The sequence below is a fragment of the Zonotrichia albicollis genome, chromosome 14 (genome assembly GCF_047830755.1).
Source record: "Zonotrichia albicollis isolate bZonAlb1 chromosome 14, bZonAlb1.hap1, whole genome shotgun sequence".
Classification (NCBI taxonomy): Eukaryota; Metazoa; Chordata; class Aves; order Passeriformes; family Passerellidae; genus Zonotrichia; species Zonotrichia albicollis.
In genome coordinates, this window is record NC_133832.1 from 14518320 (window position 1) to 14540864 (window position 22545).

Consider the following 22545-nt stretch of genomic DNA (forward strand, 5'->3'; position numbering starts at 1 on the left):
ATGAGAGAAGGAGTCAGACTGAAAATCAGTTTTGTCCTTCTGCCTCTTGCCCTCATGGTGTATCTTCAAGCAACCTCATAGGGAAATGGGGAAAACTGATTAGACAACCTTTTTCTTCAGACAAATGGAGTGAAACATTAATTCCAAGAAGAATTTGTGAAGGTGGAAGGGGAAATACCACGTTCAAATCCACATTTCCAAAGAAACATTGTTTTAGAGGCTGCTATGTGCTCCACAAATAGATCAGAGCCTCATAAAATCTCATGAGTTGGAAGGTACCCACATGATCATTGAGTCCAACACCTGGCTCTGCACCCCAAAAATCCCACCACATGCTGAGCCTAGCTTCAACAGCACCTACTGGGGAAAGGGAAGGAGTGGAAATTCCTCTTACTTGGACTTGGCAATGACCAGCACATCACTCAACAAAATCAGATGTCTTTCCTGGGTCTGCAGGCCCACAGTTAGCTGCACTCGCTCGTCCAGGATGAAGGTGGAGCCTGGGCTGCTGAACACCCCACTTGGCAGCCCATTGTCTGAGTGGGAAGAGGAAAGAGTAGTTTCCCTGGAGGAGTAAAAAAAAAAAAATCACAAAACTTTGTCAGAAGCTTTCCTTTTCTGTTTTGGAGGAGCCTGAGAGCTCTGTCCTTCTATTGCGCTCTATTATGACCCACACTGGCCTGTCTCGGCGCAATTAACTTTACCAGCCTCAGACAGAAAACTGCCTAAAAGCCCACACCCAATCTTGTGAGATTAAGTTGCTGAAATAGCAGTTTTTGAGTGATTTCTCACTCAGGTAAAAGACTTACTTCCTGCACAAGTGTGTGAGCTATGACTTGACCATGGAAAGCCCGTGGCTCATGGCGTGGCTCAGCTGGGTGTGGGGGCACTGCCCTTTCTGTGCATGTTTTCCATCCAGACTGAACAATTTGTCAGAACAAGAGTTGCAGCAAAAAGAAAATGAACTGCATGTACTCATCTAATTCCAGACATCTGATTCTGGCTTGCCTGGCAGCCATCCAGCTTGCTGTTTCCACTGAGATTCATAGAGGTGCTCACCATTTCCAAAAATCCCTGAGGGGTCTTGCACGTTGACTTCAGTCAACAGGGCAGCGTGGAGATTGAACCAGAGCCTCTCCCTGTGCTGTCCCCAGCTGGAAGAGCTCTGCCAAGGGCAGTGTCCTGGCCTGCAGCTCAGCACCCCACAGAGCATCTCCTCAGCACCGCTCTGGGCTCAGGGCAGCTGGCACAGCAGCTCCCACAGCCATTTCTGTGCTGCATGAACATGCAAGAGTTCCTGCTCACACTTTAAGTTTGTGTGCCTGAGCCTGACTTAATTGGTGAAATAGTGAAACTCTGAGACATGGCCTTAGACTGACACAGAAAAAACCTCACAGAGATCCTCCTGCCTGTACATATAGACAAAAATGTGTATCTTGCTTGCAGGCAAGGATACTTGCCTTCCCTTCACCCCTCAGCAATTCTGCTCTCCCTCTGCTGCTCTACCCTCTAGTCTGAGGACACTCTACACAAACAAATAAAAACCCACACGAGCTGTAATTGCAGTATTTTTGACGTTGTTGGTCTTAACTCACTTTCCACTGGCCTCATAACTGAACTCACTTGATTTCACAGGAATGAGGTTAAAACCAGCCAGTAGCTGCTTTACTAAAATCCTCCCCCAGTCACAGGAACACCTGCACTCTGGCAAACAGAAATTCCCTCTTCCCTCCTCCACAGCCACCACCAAGTGAATCTTGACTTATGCAGCTGTGAGGCTGTAAGTGAGAAGCTTAATCACCTTCAGATATGATATTAAAACTCTCCATGTCCATCAGCTGAGCAGTGGGAGCCACAGCATCTCACAATCCCAAGCAATGGATTTCCTAAAGCTGGAGGATTACCCAGCTTTATAAACACAATGCCAGGATAGCAAAAAAATCTCACTGATGCTTTCATGGCTTGAGCAAAGATGGCATTGGACCAGCTCCCTCCATAGCAATTCATCACAAGAAACATTTAAAGCTTCCCTCCCTCATGAGGATGTTCTCCATCCAAATAAAGTCAAGAATTTGTTTCTCTTCCTCACTTTTTTTTTCCCTACTGCAATTTAGAGGGGGTGGGAGGAAGGAAAAAAAAGTCACACAACTTTTTCAAATGACAACCAAATGAAAATGAGTCCTGCCCTTCATATTAAATGTCCTGTGAGACTGACACTCCCCCCTCATTCCAGAGAAGCAGGCTGCACTGTGCATCCACCACCAATGGTGGGATACTAAAGGGATATTCTTCAGGAGGGCTGGTCCAGATCAATCAGTTCAGCTTTATCTTCTCTTTCTTACAAAGAAAGAAAAAATCTAAGTAAACAAATCCCTCAGGAAATGTTATTTACAGGAGTGCTATCACAGCAAGGCAGAAGGGACCATGGTGTCCCATTATCTGTCCCTGGCAGTGACACAGTGCTGCAGGAGGGGAGGAGATCAAGGAGGACTCAGCTCCCACTGGGCTGGGGTGCCCAGCTCAGGGCTGGGTAGGAACACTCTGTGTTTCAGCAGAAAATGTGCATGTCTGGCATGTGGCTCCCTGACTCTGCTGGCACTCCTGGTGCCTCACTGCAGGAACAAAGCATCACTCAATGGAGGTGGAGGCATGGGGGCAGCTCCCCACTGCCTGAGCCGGCAGGAAGGAAAAGTTGCGGCTCCCTGAGAGGGACAGGCTGACCTGGAGCATGTCTGGGTCTGGCAGCTCTTCCAACAAATGTCCTGAGCTGATGCCATCCTGCACAGGGCTCTCAGAGCCTGGGCACGCCTCCCACCACTGTCTCCATCTCCAGAAGCAGCTCCAGCCCCTTCACCTGCCCAGGTGCACCTGTAGCTGAGGCAGAAGCAATTCTCAGGACTGTCCCTCCCACTGGCAGTGCCCACATGGAGCAGGGGCTGCAGAGAGGCACTGAGTGAGCTACACAGGGAAACTCAGAGGTGGAACCCCAGGATGCTCCTCAGGGGTGCTAAATCTGCATCAGCCATGTCCTGCAACCCACCACGTCTGTCTGGTGCCTTGTCCCCCCTGCCTGCCCTCACCTGCCCCTTCCACAGGACCCAATTCCCTCTACATGGTTAAATGAATTTGAAAACCAATTTGATTTCAGTCTGTGCAGGCAGAAAGATGGAAACAGGAGTCAGAAAGGTATTTTTTCTACCTGGAATGGGACTTGGATTTTCCAAGAGCTTTAGTAATGGCAGATGAGGTAGATCGTCTTCTCTGGACGATGGGCTTCATCTTCTGCAAGACAAAAAGAGATTCAAGTTAGCCTGGCCATCTTGGGAGCAGACTGGCTCATTGCACTCTCCAAATTCTCTGCTTGTCTAGCTAATAATCATGAAACCTCAGCACTGAGAGCCATGATCTGTGCTGCCACACACCTCCCTCCCCTTCCTGATCATTAAACCACTGCTCAACTCTCACATTTATGTTTTCACAGCCAAATCTCCAAGTAACTATATGAATAAACAGAGGAAAAAAACTAAAGTATGAAGTTCAAGAAAACTTCCAAACACTCATGGAATAGTTTGGTAAGGAAAGGTACAGAAATACAATTTAAAACTGAACCAGACCAAGATATGAAGAGCATGTAATGCTCTAGGAAGTTGTACTTCTTCATCAGCTGGAGGAATGGATGAGGTTCCTTGGTAGATTTTTCTCTATTTTCATTTTCCATGACTGACAGTTCAGCAAACAGGTTGTTACCAGGCCCCTCTGCAGGCAGCCTAACCTCAAGACATTTGTGTCTTTTTTAACAGCCACAGCCACCAAGTCTTGTATAACCCAGAACTGGGGTGACTGTAATGGTGAGACCCAAGAGTCAGAAATTATAACTATCCAAGTCAACATATACAGAGGTCACAGGTCCCCTTTTATTTGCTAAGTAAATTTTGTGCTGGAGAAAGATGAGAGATTTTAGCCTGGGAGAGAAATCCTTACATCAGTGACTCTTGATTAGTGAGCATGGGAAAATCTGTCCCGTGGCTCATTTCTAATTTCAGCATTTGCCTATGTTAGAGCTTTAAGTGCCAGGGAGTTCAGAGCATGTTGAGACTTACTGATCTTTTGACTTCTGAATGTTACAATATATGAAAAATTCTAGGAATTAAAGAAGCCATGATTGCTGGTTGATGAGGGAGGGCTCCTAAGGGGAAAGGATATTGCTTTTGTTAACTGTATACTTTTCAAGGTCTGTGCTGAGCAGTGGAAACACTCATTGCAGGGGAGCTCCCTGGTCCCATCTCTGAGGATGCAAGGCTGTTACAGCTCAGCACCTTATGACTGCATTACCATTCCTGTGATGCCAGGGGAAGGTTTTATCTCATATCAGGGATGGAAATGCAAAGGACAGAACCATTTCAGCCAATTTGTGTGACTGGTGTTCACCACGTTGTGTCAGGTTTTTCAGAGCAAACTGGAAGGCTGGCTGGGGCAGGTTTGCTTCTGGTTACCCTCCCTGGAGCTGCAAGAGCTCAGCATGGCTGCAAGTCTGTCTCCAGGGGTTTGTGTGAGAAAATAAAAGTTGGTGGAAGTGATTTAAAACTGTTCAGAAAGGGAATCCATGGCAGAGGCTGGAGTGGAGTCCAGCTGCCAGGGAAGGGACACCCTCCTCATCTCCCATTTGGTTTACAAGACACCTTTTGACTTCTGCAGCCAACGACCTGGGAATCCTACAGGCTAGAGCTTTCCACAACACAGACTCCTGTCTCCATGCCTGATCAGGTCCAATAGAGGCCTCCAAAGCACAGATGACCTTGCGAAAAAGAATGTATGATTACATAACTCAAAGCTGGAGCAGGCCTGCAAGTGAGACTTCATAAATCAATTTCCTAATAGATAAATATTCAGCTTTGAGTATCCTTAGTGCTCCCTAAGCAGGTTCCCTGGGTACATGTACAAATGTAGACAGAGGCAGATGGACAGCAATTTATCCCTCTTACCCTGCTGTGACATTGCCAAGCAAAAATCTGTCTATGGAACTTTCACAAGGAGAACCGAATAAAAATAACATCAGCTCACAAATGCTTGTTTTTAAAAAAGGAAGCCCCTACTAAAACAGAACATCTGGCTTCTGGAAGTGCCTTAATAGGATAAAACATTCCCACAAACATAATGCAGCAAAGCATCAGCCATGCATTATCTGAAGGTGAGCAGTGAGGATGAGTGTGGATGCCTGGGGACAAATGCCAGCAGCTGCCACTGCAGAGGTCACTGATGAGGACAGGGTGAGCTGAGGCACCTCTGTGCCAGGGGCACTGCAGATTGCAGCAAGGTCTTCAGAGGCATTGTAATAAACCCTTGATAGGATCTCCTGTGCCAAAGAATCCCATGGCACACAAAACCTGGCTGTAGGCAAGGCAATCATTTTGGCCACTCCAAAGCCACTCTCTTCTGGGGTACAGGTGGTGCTAAGGACAGACATGATGGAATTTTTTAGTGTAGGAGGGCATTTATCCCAGAATAAACTTCAGGGAGTCAGTTCTGGTGGATTTCTTCTTCTGACCAGTGTTCCTGAATGGTGGCAGCAATGCCTTCCAAGCAGCCTTGTCTGAGGACCTACAGGTTGCTGGTTCTACAGCCGCTACAGGTGCTGGTTCTACAGCACCACCTCCAGCAGGCACTGGGCTACCCCTGGAAGTCCAACAAAGACAGCACTGGGACTCTCCAGTGGAATGCTGTGACTACAGGACACAAGGTACTCCCCATCTCTCTGGAAAAAATGCTGAGATCATCAGCTGTCCAGAGGTCCAGCTGCCTGACCCCAAACAGACTCTAGGCAATCAAAAAAATTGCTTTCCAAGACCTCAGCCAAAGTCTCTTTGATCCTAGCCAGTCCCACTCCTTTGGCAGGACATCACTGACATTATGGAATCCCCTTACTGTAGGTAAGAAATCATTTTGGCCACTCTAAAACAATCATCTGGCTGAGGGAATTTGACACACAGCTAATTGGCACAATTTCAGGGTTAACACAACTTAATTTGCATGGCCACCTTCTCATCCAGCTCATCTCTACAGCCACAACAGCCTTGTTCTCCACAATACCAGCAGTGCCACTCCTAACCTTACTAGTTCTCTTCCTACTAACTATTCTAGAAGCAGCAGTAGTGATAATCCAGGCCTATGTTTTCGTGCTCCTACTGAGCCTCTACCTACAAGAAAATATCTAACTTTCAATGGCACACCAAGCACATTCTTATCACACATTCTTATCGCACACTCTTATCTTATTTAATAGAGGAATAATAAATTGTTCTGTCTTTGGTTTCAGCAGGCATACAAAGTAAAACAGTTGCTTGTGTACTCTGTCTCTGCATGGGAGAACCTAGCTGTGTATCTCATTTTAAACAATTTGATTGTGCATGGGCCAGCCCATGTAAGTGACATTTTCTTAAGAGACTGCTGGATCAGGACAGAGCCTCCTAACACCTTGAGTGTTCTCACAGTGCCGTGTAAATGCACTTTGAATCCAGCATATTTCTAAGCTCTACAGTTTTATGGTTTTCTTGCACAAACCCCCTCCCATCTCACTACCCAGAAGCAGCATTACAGGTCCCCTGTGTGATGCTGGAGCCCCTGACCCTCCTGCCCAAGGGCTGGGCTGGAGCAGATCTGGCCGGGCTCAGCTCCCAGGCACACTCACCTGGCTGCCAGCAGCCTTGGGCAGCCCTTGCCCACAGAAATGCTTCTGCAGGAAGAGGGGAGCTCGCTGTGCCCCTCCACACTGCAGCCAGGCTGGGCTGTTCCTGGAGGTCAGCTCTGCTCCATTCACTGGGCACGGAATCACAGCAGTGCCGAAGGCCATGGCGTGATCCCTGAGCTGTTTTGGTGCCATGGAAACAGAGACTCATTTACCCAACACACTCTGGAAGTGCCTGAACACTTCTAACACTCTGGGCCATGTTTGTGCATTACTCATCTGTGAGCTGCTGATTTTAGCTGTGTATTTCTTGGCACCAGGGGGGCTGTGAGTCTGATGCCCTTCATTCCAGATCCATGTATGGTCTCTGCTATCGGCTCAGCTGGCCAGCAGCACTGGTTGGGTTTTTTTCTCCCTGCTGACCTCTGCACTTGAATGTTATTCTCCAAATAGTTAAGGTGGGATGGAACTGAAAAATAATGTCATCTACTTAGTACACGGTGGGTTTTCCTTCTGACAACAGCTGGTCAAAGTTTGCAATGCCTGTGGCACTGGAATGATGCAGTTTGGTTATGTTGCCATTCAGAAATGAAAAAAAAAAAAGTTTAACAGGGCTATTTTTCTGTAAAACTTAAATTGAAATATTTGTTTCAGAAACACTGATACGCTGTTTCTTTGAAACCACACTGTGCTTTCGTCAACCCCAGCGTTTCAGGGTAAGATTGCAGCACTCAGCTCACACTTCCAAGGGAAATTTGCTGCTCCCACTGCTCTTAGCTGCCAGGTTCTGTTACCCTGTGTGGAGCATTAAGCTATCAGTGTCACTCTTCCCTTGTTAGACAAACAGTCACTTCCCAGCTGCAAAGATGATTAAAGGGTATCATATACTCTTCAAAAAAAGCCACCCCAGTTTTTATAATCATGGATTCAGCGTCCATTTCATGCTGCTATTCTTATCTGTCAGGGAGGCTTGTGTTGCTAAAGACATGGTCAGAGAGAGTAAAACATGGGCCACAATGTCTTTGATTATTTGGAGCATCACAGATTGTTCAGAGCCCACAACATCAACATTATTCTTATTCTTGCATGGATATTGTGAAACACTATCTTCCTACAAATATTCTCATGATATCAGCATGGGGTGTCAGAGCAGATAGCAGATCGCTGCTATTGATCAGCTGAGCACACTTTCAGTGGGACAGGGCAATCCAGTGGCCTGCTGGACCAGGGCAAACATTACTGTATGAATGTAGCACATGGCCACTTAGCTCTCAGACAACATTTAAAAAACACTTAAGAACCCAGTTGAGAGTAGAGAAACAATTCATCACTTGGACTTGGATCCATCCATGTGAAAACAACTGCTGCTGTCCTCTCCAATAATGAGTTTACATTAGCAGAGGCAGGCCCTCGAAAGCCTCTTAATGAGATAATGTGAGCACTGCTGCCTCCTGTGCTGTCCCTGCCCCTGCCATGTACCCATGGCACACTGCTGTTGCACTTCCAGTTAGAAAATGCCATTAGAGAGAGATAATGAAACAGAAGAGACAATTGTTCAGTGCATAAAAGGAAATCAGGTATTAGGTTACGTGAAAAAAAAAACTGAGCTTGCCATTATATGTGCATTTACACTTGGTTTAGGGAAAAGTGCACTCACACAGCTGCTGTCTCCCTCACCCTGCTCCAGGACTTCATCTGCCAGCCAGCAAACTGCACAGTCTGAATGTGACCCCTCAAGCTGGAGCAGTTTTAGCAGGGGCTCCAGCAGCTCTTGTCTTGCAGCCATCCATTCCCCCTTGCTTCAAATGGGAAACCCATCGCAGGGCACCCTCTGGGAGGCAGGGCAGGGTCTGAGTGTCTGCCCCCAGCCTCTCCAGGGTGCTGTGCCACTCTGCCAGCCTGGTCTTGGCTGACAGTGCCCTGAAAAGCCGCACTCCCTTCTACAGCATGCTCTCAGCTCCTTGGAAGAGAGGTCTTTTCTTCTCAGCCTCCTGCCCAACTCAGAATAACATTAAAACCCTCCACTTCTCCTCCAAGTGTCTCCTAAAGGTGAGTGATTGGAGTTCTAGGAGCAAAACAAAAGCCAGGTCTGTGATTTGTTTTCTGCACTGTTTTCCCTCTCTTTGCACCATTCTCAGCCAGGGGAAGATTGGATCATCCCATTTACCAGGACTGGCTGAGGGAGCTGGGCTGCTCAGCCCTGAGAACAGAGAGATGACCTCATCAATGTCCATCAGTGTCTGAAGGGAGGTGTCAGGGCTGGAGCCAGGCTCTGCTCAGTGGTGCTGAGCAGGACAGGAGGCAATGGGCAGGAATTGGAAGACAGGCAGTTCCATGTGAACATGAGGAAGAACTTTACTGTGCAGGCTCTGTGCTCACTGGAACAGCTTGCCCAGGGACAGTGTGGAGTCTCCTCTCTGGAAATATTCCAGAACTGTCTGCTCACAATCCTGTGCATTGAGCTCTGGGATGACTCTGCTTGAGCAGGAGGATGGACCAGTGTGGCCCCTTCCAGCCTGAGCCACTCTGTGATTGTGTGAGGATGCCATATATAGCAGATATATAGCAGAGATAGTGCACCCATGACAGTGCTCAGGAGGAGGCATTGCTCACCAGCTTCCTTCCAGCATGACCCAACAGGGAGAAGGGAGAAGGCTCCAAAATGGAGCAGGCCCAGCAAAAAACATGCTCTGTATGAACCATGGTTTGATGTGAACTCAGAGCTAAGAAACTCGGGTGTAAATATTTATCTGAGCCATTTTACACAACTTCATCTTCCTGTCATGTTTCACTAACTGCTTCCCTCTCCCTTACTGCTAATACACAGCCCCAAACAAACCAAAACATTTCTTAAAATATGCACAGCCCCGTGGCAGTAAATCAGCTTGCAAGGACACACTTTGAAATATTTCCTTTTCCTTCCAAGAAATGGAACCCTGCTGGTTTATTTTAAAGTCTCCCATATAAGCAGGACTGGGAGAAACAGTTCTTGTCTGCCAAGAGCCAAGTGGGTTTTCCACTTGGAGGTGGAAAGAGAGGTGCCTGGGGATCAGCTTAATTCACACCAATCTGTTCCTTGCCACATTTTTTCCCTGCTCCCATGGATTGCTTGTGCCTTCCTCGGGGTCTGCAGCAATGCCAGCAGTGGATGGCAATGAGGGAGGATGTCCTGCAGGGCATGGAGGGGACTGTCACCACACAGAGCACCAGTCCTGCCTGAAGCAGGTCTTTCTGAGCAGCTGGTGTCATTGTTTTAATATGGGGATGTTTTAATATGGAACCCAAATAAGGACACTTGGAGGTTGTCATGGCTTGGGGCTGTTTCTGGTACTGAGCACAGCCTTGCCTGGTCCTCCTCCAGCAGTGCCCATGCCTGGAGAACAGCACAAATGTTCAGTCTATGACAGGGCTCTGCTCAGGGTCCCAAAACAGAGCAAACCCCTCAGCTGACACTCAAAGACAGGCACCTGAAAAGGGACACAAAAGCTTTGAGCAGGAAGGGAAACCTCAGCTCTCATCCATCAGCTGTGCCTCTGTAAAACACACTGTGCCCACCTGCAGCTCTGTGCTCCCTCACTGAGGACCCACAACCAGACAGAGAGGTGAAAATTGAATAATACAAGAATAAAAAAACAACCTGCTATTTCCAAACATCAACCCTGATATAGTGTTGGTGGGCAGAATCTCTGAAAATTAGAGGCAGCCTCTGCTGAGAGCATCCACAGGAGGTCTTTTCTCTGCAAATTTTAGGGTTCAGCAAGAAAAGGGTGTTTCTGTATTCTGGGACAACAAAAAAAGCACTTCACAAAAAATGATTACTGCTGGTGAGGATGATTCTTAGTCATCACCTGCAGCAGGAATAGGCCCTGAACATCCAAAGGATACACTCAAAGTATTTTTTGCATCAATATCAATTTGAAAAACCTTGAACAACACAAATGCAAGTCTCTTCTCTGTCACTAGCACAGCAAATCACTAATTGATGGAAATGGAAGAGATCAATAAATATTGATGTTGATTCAGAAATACTTCTGAATTTTAAGCATTTGGCTTAGCAAGACATGAACAGCTGCTAGAGGAAAGCAGTGAGAAATGTAAAACCTTCTTTTGCAAAATTTCTTCACCTTTTCTTGGAGGACCAGACAGTTTTGTCACATTTCTGATGTCCAGGGCCAAATAAATTTGAAATTTGTGTTGACAATGGATTAGACCAAACACTGGCACCTGCTGGGATTTTCCTGAAGTGCTCCTTCCCATGGTGGAAACCCATCACAACAGATTATCCCTACATGTTTTGATAAAAAATTTATATCAGGACTCTTTCCTCATTCCTTTCCTTCCTTTGAACCAATGCTGAAATCCACCCCAGGAACATTTCACAAGGAATTCTTGCCTCTATAGCTCTGAAGAAAACCTCTACACTCATATATGGTGTCTGGCCTTAAGCTGAGGCATGCTCTGATGATGAGCATGACACCAGTGGTTAGAAGGTGACTACAGATTCTGCTCACATGGGAAATCAGAGGGAACACAATTTTATAAAACCTTTTGGACCATTTAATTTAGGTTGGTACTGTGGGGTAGGACTTTCTGTTGTGAAGTTGTATATACATAACATTGGAAGGGAACTTGCTGGGTTTCACAGTAAAAAATTCATCAATGAGGCCAAAGTAAATGAAGAATCATGTTCTTTCTTTAAAAATGCAAATAAACAGTCCACTGAATTGAGCTTTGGCAAAATGAAAAACTTGCAGAGCAGCCAAACCAGAGGAACAGAAAAATGTAACACATTCCTCAGTGCCTTTAAAATATCTCCTTTTCCCCCTGACTCTTGGTTCAAAACCCCTCCTCCTGCCATATTGAAAATTAAAAAGTCGTAGACAGCTGAGTCTGCTCAGCTGCCGAATTACTTCAGCCTTTCCATTCAGGGCTTCTGAGCATGAGTATGGTGGTCCAGACCCTGCTAGGGCCCAGTGCTTGAAATGCAGACTACCCAGGTCTGGTGTGTGACAAGGAAAATATAAACTGCCCAAGGAAGAGAAAGTGCAAACCACAAACAGTTTACAAGGCAGAAATGCTCCAGGTCTCCTGAGCAGACAGTGCAGCTCCACATGACACTGGCTCAGCTCCTCACCTCTCCCACAGCCCCACCACGGTGCCAGTGGCCACAGCACCCCTGGGAGAGTGACCAGAGACCCTCCAGCCTCAGAACTGCCCTGGACTGGCTCAGGGATGGAAGGAGGCTGCTTCCAAGCCAGCCCTGATGAAAACCTGCAGGAATTGTGCACCCCAAGGAAGGTCCCAGGTTCCCTCAGGGCTGATGTCCCTGCAGCCAGGGGACATTGGGTGACCCAGCCAGGGGACAGTGGGTGACCCAGCCAGGGGACAGTGGGTGACCCCAGCCCAGATGGAAACCTGCAGGAATTGTGCACCCCAAGGAAGGTCCCAGATTCCCCTCAGGGCTGATGTCCCTGCAGGCAGAGGGACAGTGGGTGACACAGCCCTAATGAAAACCTGCAGGAATTGTGCACCCCAAGGAAAATCCCAGGTTCCCCAGGACTGATGTCCCTGCAGACAAGGGGACGGTGGGTGACCCAGCCAGGGGACAGTGGGTGACCCAGCCCCTCCAGCAGCACTGCCAGCAGTGCCTGTGAGCTCAGTGAGTGCTGCTCCATGAGTGATGGTGCTTCTCATCTATTTACAATGATTAAATCATTTCATTTGCAGCTTGGCCAGAGAAAGGACTTTGAGAAGAGGCAGCTCTGTGCATCTGGATTTCATTAGAGCTGAGCATTAATCCCTTTATGCCTTATAAGCATCCCGTTAGCATTCTGCAGAGCTGGTGGTGGTTGTGAAATGGCACTTGCAGAGCTGGCTGCCTGAAAAATGGGTTAATCAACAGCATCTCTGCTACACACACACCATGAAAGGCATTTTCCTCCTGCTGCTTGCTCATCTGCCTGTCAGCATCAGTGTGGGCACACTCATAGTAGCATTTACTGTCAAACTACTTCTCAAACCCTGGGATAGGTTTGTGCTGAATTGCAGGATTTAATTCCACAGAATTCTGCAGTTGATTGAAATGAAAAATAGACATCCTAGCCTCAAGTGAGGATCCAATCATGAATTTCAGTGGAGCTCTGAGTCTAAAGTTACACGAGCTGGGCAAATGAAAGTAGATTTTGGCTTAAACAATTGCACTTTTTTGCCAGTTTTTGGAGCTGCAGGAAGGCATTAAGGGTTGAGCAGTGATAGAGGCCAAGAGAGAGCCATTGCTCAGCAGCTGAGAAAGGTCAAGAAAGGGAAAGCAGGAGGGAGCAGCTGAACCCATGTGAAAAAGAAGATGCAAAGGAGAGGTTTGAAAACACAGCCTGAAGAGCTGCCAGTGGGCTGAGAAAGGGAGGGAGAGAATCTGATCAGAGATGATGAGGAGCTGGAAGATCAAATAACCTGGAGGCCATGGGAGAGTTTGCCAAGGCTAGCAAAGAGATGTGCACATTCCTTTACTGAAAAGAATGCTATGAACCAACGCAAGTCAGGCTGTGTGGCCTTAAAGAGCACGTCCCATTCTTTGATGGCATGAGAGGTGGAAAAATACAAGCATTGGAATCACTACTATGCACATAAAGTTCCCTACACAAGGCTGTTATAATTATTCCACAGGAGCAACTGCTGCAAGCCACTGCAGAAACTCAGAGATGAGCCAAGGAAAAGAAACAACAAAGGCAGAAAGTGGTGTTCCCTGGAAGGCAGTAATAAAATTTCAATGTTCTGCAGGGGATGGGGTGGTGACAGTGGGTTATCACCCCCTGGCAAGCAGAGTGAGGCTAAAGCGGAGTAATGACCCCTCATGCCACATGCAAGGGCGCAGGCTGGGGTTGGGTCAGAGGTGTGGAGGTTCACCTGCCCCCAGGAGCACCTGCAGAGTGGCCATGAGGCTTTTTGGAAATGTTGTTCTCTGTGCCTCCATTCCCAGTACAGCCTGAAGGGGCAGACAATGGAAAACTCCAAGAAACATTCAATTTAAAGACAATTATTCTATTAATATATTATTCCCTGCTTTAATTTCTCACAGTATTTCTTTTTCACTTCTGCCTTAGTATCTACAGTGTGAAAACTGCATCAGCTGAAATTAGGCTAAATACAGGACATCCTGTGGGGTGCAGATGACCCCAAAGGCTTCCTGATCTGCCTGTTATGCCCCATTTCCCATTACTTGGGCTTAACATATTTATGCATAAACTAATATCTCCAGTCATGAATATTTTCATGGGTCTTTGGTAAACACTTTATAATTTGACATAATCTTTCTGATATTGAGGTGTTCAGAGCAAAAAACCAGCAAGATTTACAGAAGAGCTACATAGAATTTATATTTGCCATTACTTAGCTGTTAGTACCTACTAGTTTTACTCATTTTAAGGAGGAAAATTTTCCTCAGGTTGAGCAGTAGCCTCTTCACAGGCAATGCCTACACAAGGACATGTGCACATACACATCTGCATGCACATATCATACACACACACAAAACTCTCTGGGTTATAAATTTCCCAATAAATGTAGCAGACAACTTCAAAACCAAACCGAGCCTTTAAATAGGAATTATGAAAAATAAGTTTTAAATCACAAAAACATCCTGTTTTGCTTCAGTTTTTCTCTCACACGCCACAAACTGGGCTCCACCCCAGCTGTTTTCCAAGGGGCTAACTATGGGTGCCTGGTTTTGGAAACTTTCATGTCCTTATCTGTGCTGCCATTTGCTCTGTGGGAACACGAGCAGAGCAGCACTGTGCATGAGCAGAGAAGGGCTGATCCCTGGTGCATGGGCTCTGAGCACCCATCCCTGTACAAGCTCCTCTTGCCACAGCTCTAAGGCATCTCAGGAGGAAATGCAGAGAATGGAAGACAGAAGGAGTGGGGTTTATTGGTTTTTAGCTTTGTTTTAAACCACAGTGACTGCCACACTCCCAGCCCCTGGATGAAGTGGAGAAGGTGCTGTTAAGGAGAATTTCTGTTTGCTCTGTTAGATGTCAGCACCCCCAGTGCTGGCACTGCCTTGAGGAGATGTCAGTCCCTCTCAGCAGCACACAGAGGGGTGGGGAGCTGCCAGGGCAGATTTCCTGACTTCCTGAGAAACCATCAGTGCACCACAGCATCACACTTCAGCAGGGCCCCTGGGGGACCCCTGCATGCCAGCTCCAGGCAGACACCGTGGGGCATCCCCTGCCAGTGCTCCACAGGCTGCTCATTTGAGCTAGGTGCAGTGTGACAAAGGCGTGACCTCACACAGGTGATGCAGGACACAGGTGAGAACAGCCTGAGGGGCCGAGTGCTGCTGTGGGCATTCTCAGAGCTGTTTGTATCCAGATCTGCTGGGAGCAACAGCTGAATGGTGCCACTGGTGAGAGTGGAGTAGTGGGTAGTGTATAGATGAAGTTAAACAGAACAAATAAAGGAATCTGGGGGTGTTTTGGAGGGTTCTGATGTGACAGAGGGATGCTGAGCCTGGGGCAGGTAGGAAGATGGAGCATGGTGTGCTGAGGTAATGCTGTCCATGAGGGACTAGGAAAGGATCCACAAGGATCTCTGCATCACAGCTACAAATCAGAATCTTATGCATTGCAAGCAGGAGGGGATCTGAGATCCCGCATCACTGGTCATGAAGAACAAGCATCCGCTACATCTTCAGGTTAAGAGAAACCATACTCACAGTGCATTCCTCATCTCTCCCATACCTGTGGAGTAAAACCAGTCTGACTACACAGGTGATTGAATCACATCCCCTGGTTACAACCTAAAGGAGTTCCAGCCCCTGGAGCTAGCTCCTCTGCAAAGACAAGGCCACTTCCCAAGTCTGGGGCCAGCCCAGGTGAATTGTAATTAAGGAAGGTGGAGCACCAAGAAGGAGCAGCAATCACCCAGGCCAGAGCCATATCAAGTGATCTACATGTGGGTTCAGCCAAAACCTAAAGTGCACCAGCACTTAAAGACAGGTCAAAAGAAAGGAACTGTGTCCAGTGCTTGCTGCAAAGACCTTCACTGAGCCCCCAGAGACTGCAGGGGAGACACACACTATCATTCTGTACCCATGCCCAAAATCAGCCTATGCAACCATCCAAAGTGTGGTATGAGGCTTAGAGGGATTCCCTGAAGCCACTGACTCTTGGAAAATGTAAATCTTTTTATACAGACAAACTCTAATATTATTTACCTCATGGAAGGAATCTATGTTAATTTTTAGGACCTCACTAGAGGGCGATAAATAGATGGGCTACAAGCAAGCTATTGCCTGTGCAGGCAGTGAGATCTTGGAGAAAACTGGTCAGCTGCAGGCTTGGGGGGTGGCTTTAAAAGGTCTGTGCTCACCAAAACAGCCTCCTGAACACCCCTCTCTGGTTCACACACTAATCCTTCACTTCTCTTTAGCTGCTCACTGGAAGGCACCAGTCCAGGGGCCCAGGAAGTTTACCCAGGAGCTGGGTGTGAGGCAGGACTCAGCAAGGCATTGGCAGCAGTGTTGTGTACAGGAACATTCCCATTTGTATATAACCCATCAAGTACCACTGGCTTAATGAGCTGAAAATCATGCTGGACAAAGTGATGACCAGGTCCTTGAAGGCATCAGCAGAACACTGAGGTGCAGTGCCTGGTCCTGCTTTGTCCATCTGGGGAGCAGAATCTATGCAGAGCTTCGTGCTCCTGCAGAAACAGGGGTTCATGCTCAGACAAAGAGCATTCTGTTAAAGGTCCTCATTTTCTATTACCTGCAGATAATGTGAAGCTACCACATCACAGCAAGACTCAAGGTGACACAGAGGTATCAATAGGCAGGGGTCTGCTTAGGAAAATTAATGTTAAGGAATGTTCTAAATATGGAAGACCATCAGAAGGTAAAGGGAAATCCAGCCACCTGTGTCTTAGGTAAGGCTCATAAGTAAAACCTGCAAGTGGCTCTTAAGAACTGGCAGCAAAAGCTGCAATGAACCATCACTCTGGATCACAAGGATTTCGTGGGCACATTCCAGCCCCTGGCAAACATCACAAGTATTCCAACTAGCTGCAAATTTTTATTTTTATATATTTTTAACAGAACTTGCTATTTATTCCAGTGGAAACTCCCTGCAAAGAAAATTGTTCCACTCTGCTACTGTTTGTGTTGGATGATTCATTTGAGAATTTCCAACTGGCATTTTGGGAAAGTTTTCCCTCTTATTTTCCATCATTTCAAGCTAACCTTATGCTTAATACCATATTTTGTTGCTTGTTCTGTTGAGTTGGAAAATCACCGAGGGCAGCTGCGGTTCTGTGCAGCCCGGGCACCGTGTCCGGCCGCAGCCGGTGCAATTGCAGCGATGGCAATTCCCGAGCCTGTCCCGGTACGAGCGCACGGCTCGGAGCTCCGACAGCTCCCCCGAACAGCGGCGGGACGGAGCAGCGACCCCGCGAACGCACCGGGGCTGCGGAGCCGCGCGTGGGTCCCGTCCCGACCACCGGCACCGCGCCCGCCCGTCCAGCGCCTCCCGGTGAGCCCCCGGCACCGGGAGCTGAACGAGCCCTGCCGGGACCCGCAGCGCAGCCCCTCGGCGGTGCCGATCCGCTCCGCTCCCTCCCGGTGCCGCTCCCGCTCCCGCCCGGTGCCGACCCGCTCCCGCCCGGTACTCGCCTGGCTCCGCGCGGAGCCCACGGCGCAGCTCGGGGCGCGGCCGCGCTGTCATGCCCGCGGCCGGGGCTCGGCGCGGCCCATGGCCGGTGCCCGGTGGATGCTGGCCGTGGCTGCCGGCGGCCCCAGCGCTCGGTCCTGGAGCGGCGGCGGCGGCGAGTGGGCGCGGGTAGGGCGGAGCGGGGCCGGGAGGGGCCGGGCCGGGCCGGGCGGGGCTGCGGCGCCCCCGCCCCGAGCGCGCCCCCGCCGGCCGGACAGCCGAGCCCCCGGAGCCCCTCCGGGCACGGGAAGGGCTCTGAGGCTGCCCCAGGACTGCCTCTGCCCCGGCTGCCGGCGGGCGCTGTCAGGAGCCCGGAGCTGGGACGGAGAAGGGGCGACCCAGAAAGTGACGCTACTTTGGAAAATCGGGATCGATTTTCTGGGCAAACGCGGTGGGAGAGCCAAGAAGTGACAGGAGCCCGGGCAGCCGGGCAGTGTGTTCTGGAGGGCCGCTCTTCCTGCACGCCACCGCACCTGAGCACTCTGTTTCCCACTCTAGGACTCTCCAAGCTCCTCTCGTGGGGATTTTTGCCATACCAGAGAGAGCAGAGTGGGGTGTGAGAGCCCTCAGAGCCTGGCCCGAGCTCCTGTGCGCTCCTTTCTGGGGCTGCCGAGAGTGGGGTCTGTCTGCGATGTCGGCTTCTAGCGCCAGTTATCACAGGGAAGGCAGGAAAAGCAATAGGGACCTGAGTGCCTATTGCTTATTGCCTATTCCCCTTCTGCCCCCTCGTCCCACCCCCAAACCCATTTGTGGGTTTTAGTTGTTTTTGTGTAGGAAGTTTCCTTTAGAAAGTTTTCTATCTACACTGCAGGGAAATTTTGTGTCAATGAAGAAGTCTGTGTTGAGAAAGAAGCCTCTTGAGAGGCTATTCCAAGGTAAACACATACCAAGGGCACACACTTTCTCAGTTCTGTCACTTCGAGAAATATCTCTGCTATAAAACCCTCTCTGGAGATGTACTGAAAGGGATATATTACATGAGAAAAATGTGCTCTAATCCATGTTAAGCTATTTTGATCTCTTTAACGTCACAGGTTTCAGTCCTGCAAACAACTACTTAAAGTGTTAAATAAATGGAAACCTTTAGAAAACGAGAGTGAAGCACATCTCAGTCACACAGACTGTCTTGAAGGTCAGAAGATTTTTAAAAACTATGAAGAAATATGAAGGATACTGTATTTGCCATCTGGTACTCTGTGGTCTGATCTTTGTTTTCTCTCTGCATACAAGATTTGACAAGTAGTGAAATTTTGGGAATGACATCCCCTCTGTCTCTAAACAACCCTTACAAGTACTTTTGAATGTAAGATATATAAAGACATTTTCAGAAAATGAAAGAGTAGCCCCCTCCCCCCCATAAATCTTATTTGCCTTTAAAAAGACAAAATAAAGCAGCCAGTCCCCTCCTTGCCTTCCTCCTCCCCGCCCACCCCCGGCCCCTCCTTGCCTCCTCACACACATTCATGGAGTATTCCAAACTATGCAGTCTCTCCCCATCAGCTCTCATTCTCCTGGGAAATACCTCAGGAGGCATTTCCTGTAAGCAAAAAGGTACCACTGGGACAGACTAATTTCAGGCTGCAATCAAGACTAGCACTTGTTAGTGCTTTTCATCCATATTTTTCCATGTCTAGTGTCCACAGTCTCAATATGGTTCTGCTTACTGTTGTAGCAACAATAAAATAATCAAAATGGCACAGCCTTTTCCAAAGGATTCCCATGGATAAAATGTTTTGATCTTTTCATTCCAAGGTACCTCTTTCATAATCTAAGAGCAGAAAAGACTTCCTCTGCAGTTGTAAGTTCCTCTGAATTCTGAGGTTAACAACACTCATTATACTACATTAAAAAATGCTTTAGAGCCTCTAAACTTATTACATTTTATTGCCACTGGTAGCTGGGTGGACTTCAGCTGTGTTCCTTCATCTCCACTGCATGGGAAAGGGGATTCAGGATATTTGCGTGCCATGGGTCAAAAAAATGTGTCAGGAACAATGGGAACATTTCTCCTGAATTTTTGAGCAAACTTAAATAGAGAATCGTCTTTCCTCCTCTTTGCCTCCTGCCCAAGAAACATATCCATGAATGACCAGTTTCTGAAGAACAGTGAGTCTTCATAAAAAAGAATCATAAATAGCCCACTGTGTTTTCAAGTTATTTTTTGTGGTATCACAGCAGCCATGTAGGGAATCAGATATGGAGAAAGGAAATAGTTGTATTGGGCTGGGGTACAAATGCTCAGGCACTCTTTCCAAGGAGCAGAATTAGGGCTGTGGAATTTAGAAAGGTCATCTCTGCTTGTGTTGGCTTTGCCTGCTTGTGCTTGACTTTGTTGCTCCACTCCATCATCTGTGTATCTTTCTGAATCACTGCAATGCTGGGTTTGTTTGTTTTTTGTTTTTTTTTTTTTTTTCCTTTTTGAAATCTGAATACACATCAAGCATGTTTTAAAGCTACAACTGCTCCAAGCCAGCTAAATTGGCTGCAAGCCTGGATATTATAGGGAGGAATTTAGCCTTGGAAATCTGACAGCATCAATGGTCTTTAGGTCCCTGGTGTCTTTCAAAGGGGCCCTGAATGTCACTGCTCCACTGAAACAGCCTTTTCTAGCAGGTAAGCCCATTAGTAAACAGATCAAAACCAATTTGTTAAAACTGTAGCTCTTAGGGTTAAAAAGTTTTATTAAAAAAGGACACAGCACCCTCCAAAAAAATAAAACCCCAGCAGTTTGGAATTTGTTTTCAAAAGGGCATTAAAAATAAATTACTTGACAACTGTTATTCCAAATCACTGGCTTTGGAGAAATGCAAACTGTGCATTATCCCATGGGAGGCATTGGAGAGGAACCCAATTCCACACCTCTGGCTCCATCCACATTAGAAAATTAAGAATAAGCCCAGGGATTCCGTTCCAATGCAATTGTTTCCTTTGCTGGTTATGTATTTGTTTCAGACCATAGTGCAAGCAGGGAAGGGCTTGGAAAACTCTGCTTGTTTATGGGACAGGGCTGGAAACTTTGCTGCTGTCAGATCTCTGTGACGCTGCTGTGGGAGCAGCAGGGATGAGCTCTCTGTCTGACAGAGCCGCTCAGACAGAAGGAAAACATTTATCCACCAAGAGGAATATCTTTTCTTTTTTGGACTTGTTACTTGATAGTGAAGAGAAACTATTTGAAAGAGTCTACCAACACACAGGATCAAGAAATTATTCCACCATGCTTCTGAGTTTGTTTTCCATCCTACAGTGCTGCAAACACATAGCGTGACTCAGGGTTTGCCATGCTGCTGACACTGCTACCTGTGGATGTAATGCTCTGATGTCCAGTGGCCCTAATTAGATGTACAAATGTGGGAACTAACTGACACTTCATCAAGGCTGGCCTTGCACTGTCAGTGAGCTGAAACCAGGGAGGACCCTCCTTTTCTAACCCTAACACCCTAATCCTAATACTTCAAGCACTAAGTCATGGCTGCATCTGAGAGCAGGAGACAGGGTTAGCTGGGGCATGGGTCAGATCTGTAAAAAAAAATTGTGTTCCTCTGCCATGACTTGGATGATAACCTTTGATGAGTGAAGGCCAGCCCATCACATCCTCCCCACACAATGTCATTTAACACAGTTGCCCGGGTTTAATCTTACTCAAGGCAAAGGTTGAGCTGGCCCCTTCTATAGAAGTAACACATCCTATAGTCATTGTGACCTCCTCTCCCTGATTTACATGGTGTTTCCTTTAGCAGGGCTTGCTGGCATCCTGTTTGCCTGGTTCCTTTGTGTGTTGCAGCTTCATTCTGGGCTGAAAATACTGTCAGGGTTTCTACACAATGATGGGGCATGTCTGAAGAGCATGAAGGCTACTGAAACGAATATGCTTCTAAATGGCAGATACTCCTTTTTCTTTCCTCCTTCAAGGCAAAATGTCAGTTTTACAACAGGATTTCTTGCCACAGTCCTCTGAACCCCCACATCAGGTACGTATTTCCCATGACACTGTTGCCAGTCATTGCCCTTCCTTACCCTCAGCCTTCGGGCCCTCACCTCTCATGACTGACTTGCTGCTTTGTGAAAGATTTTCTTCCCAATTAGCAATATGTTCCTTCACTGCCTGCCTAGTGTTGGTTAGAGTGGGGTGACACATAGTTTTGCTGCTAGATCAGACAAAAAATGTATTTACAGCAGACGCAGGTTGTCCCAGAGGTACGGCCTCCCTCTCCCCCCAGCTCAGGGCTGTGCTCCTGATTGCAATACAAACACACAGCATGTCTTGCTGCAGGATTGGAAAACACCTCACTCCTCTTTTGGCTAAGGTTATTCGGCCAAGGTGTTGCTGCTTTTGTGATCTCATATTTTGAATTTCCATGCACACAAGACCAGCCAGTTCCAGTGGGGTTAAACTGTCATTAACTTGTAAACAACCATGCAAAAATCCACAGTCCACTGAAATTGGTGGGATAACTCCTTGGTTGCCCCCTGTTCTCCTATTTCAATGAAACTTTAATCACAGGAGTAAATCCAGTGAGACAGGGCCATGATTTAATCAATGTGATAATTAGGTTTTGTCTCGCTTCTGTTTCAGAGTCTTGCAGACTCGGAGGAGAAAGCCTCTGGATTACCAAAGCTGTATTTTCCAAACAGTTTTGCAGAGATGTGGGAGGGACTGGAAAAGGAAAGAGCTGGAGAACAGGTCTTTAGATCTTTAATAGCAATGGCATGAGGAAGGCTCTCTTCCCCTGCCTGTTCTTGTCATTGCCTGCCTGGAAATATCTTGACACAAAGCTGGTTTGAAAGGGCAGGAATGTCTATTTGCATTGGGACTGCTTAATCGTAGGTTGAATAGAAGATCAGAAAATTCCAGCTGCAAAGAGCACCTTCCCAGCTCCCTGCTCTCATTCACTGGGTCTTGTTGGGGCAGCTGAAAGGCAGGAGTTCCCTGGATGCTGAGATATCTGTGACTTCCTTTTTCCCTGAACAAAGGCCAGGTCACCTGAGAATTCTGCTTTCTGAAGCTGATGTTGAAGCCTTCTTCATGCAAAACAAGCCAGCAGAAACACTGAAGCAGCAATGACTTGTCCCATACAGTGATGGAGAAAAAGCCTTGCTAAGATCCATTACAAAACTCTAAGAGAGGCCCCAAAGCACTCAGAGGAAACTTCCAAGCACTGGTAA

At 47.5% G+C, this 22545-nt stretch overlaps 1 protein-coding gene across 2 annotated transcripts in view; it reads right to left on the minus strand.

The window, feature by feature from the left end:
- Positions 1-17523, minus strand: part of LOC102072194 (uncharacterized) — a 30471-nt gene extending 12948 nt beyond the window's left edge. The window contains exons 1-3 of one of the 2 annotated variants that reach the window (XM_074551815.1): positions 17346-17523; positions 3200-3282; positions 395-565 (exon numbers count right to left, since the gene is read on the minus strand). In XM_074551815.1, the coding sequence (XP_074407916.1) occupies positions 395-565; positions 3200-3279 (251 nt within the window). In that variant the 5' untranslated portion in view covers positions 3280-3282; positions 17346-17523. Of the gene's footprint in view, positions 1-394; positions 566-3199; positions 3283-6685; positions 7278-17345 lie in introns of those variants that run through there. The other variant, XM_074551814.1, reaches the window with a different exon arrangement.
- Positions 17524-22545: the final 5022 nt, after the last annotated feature.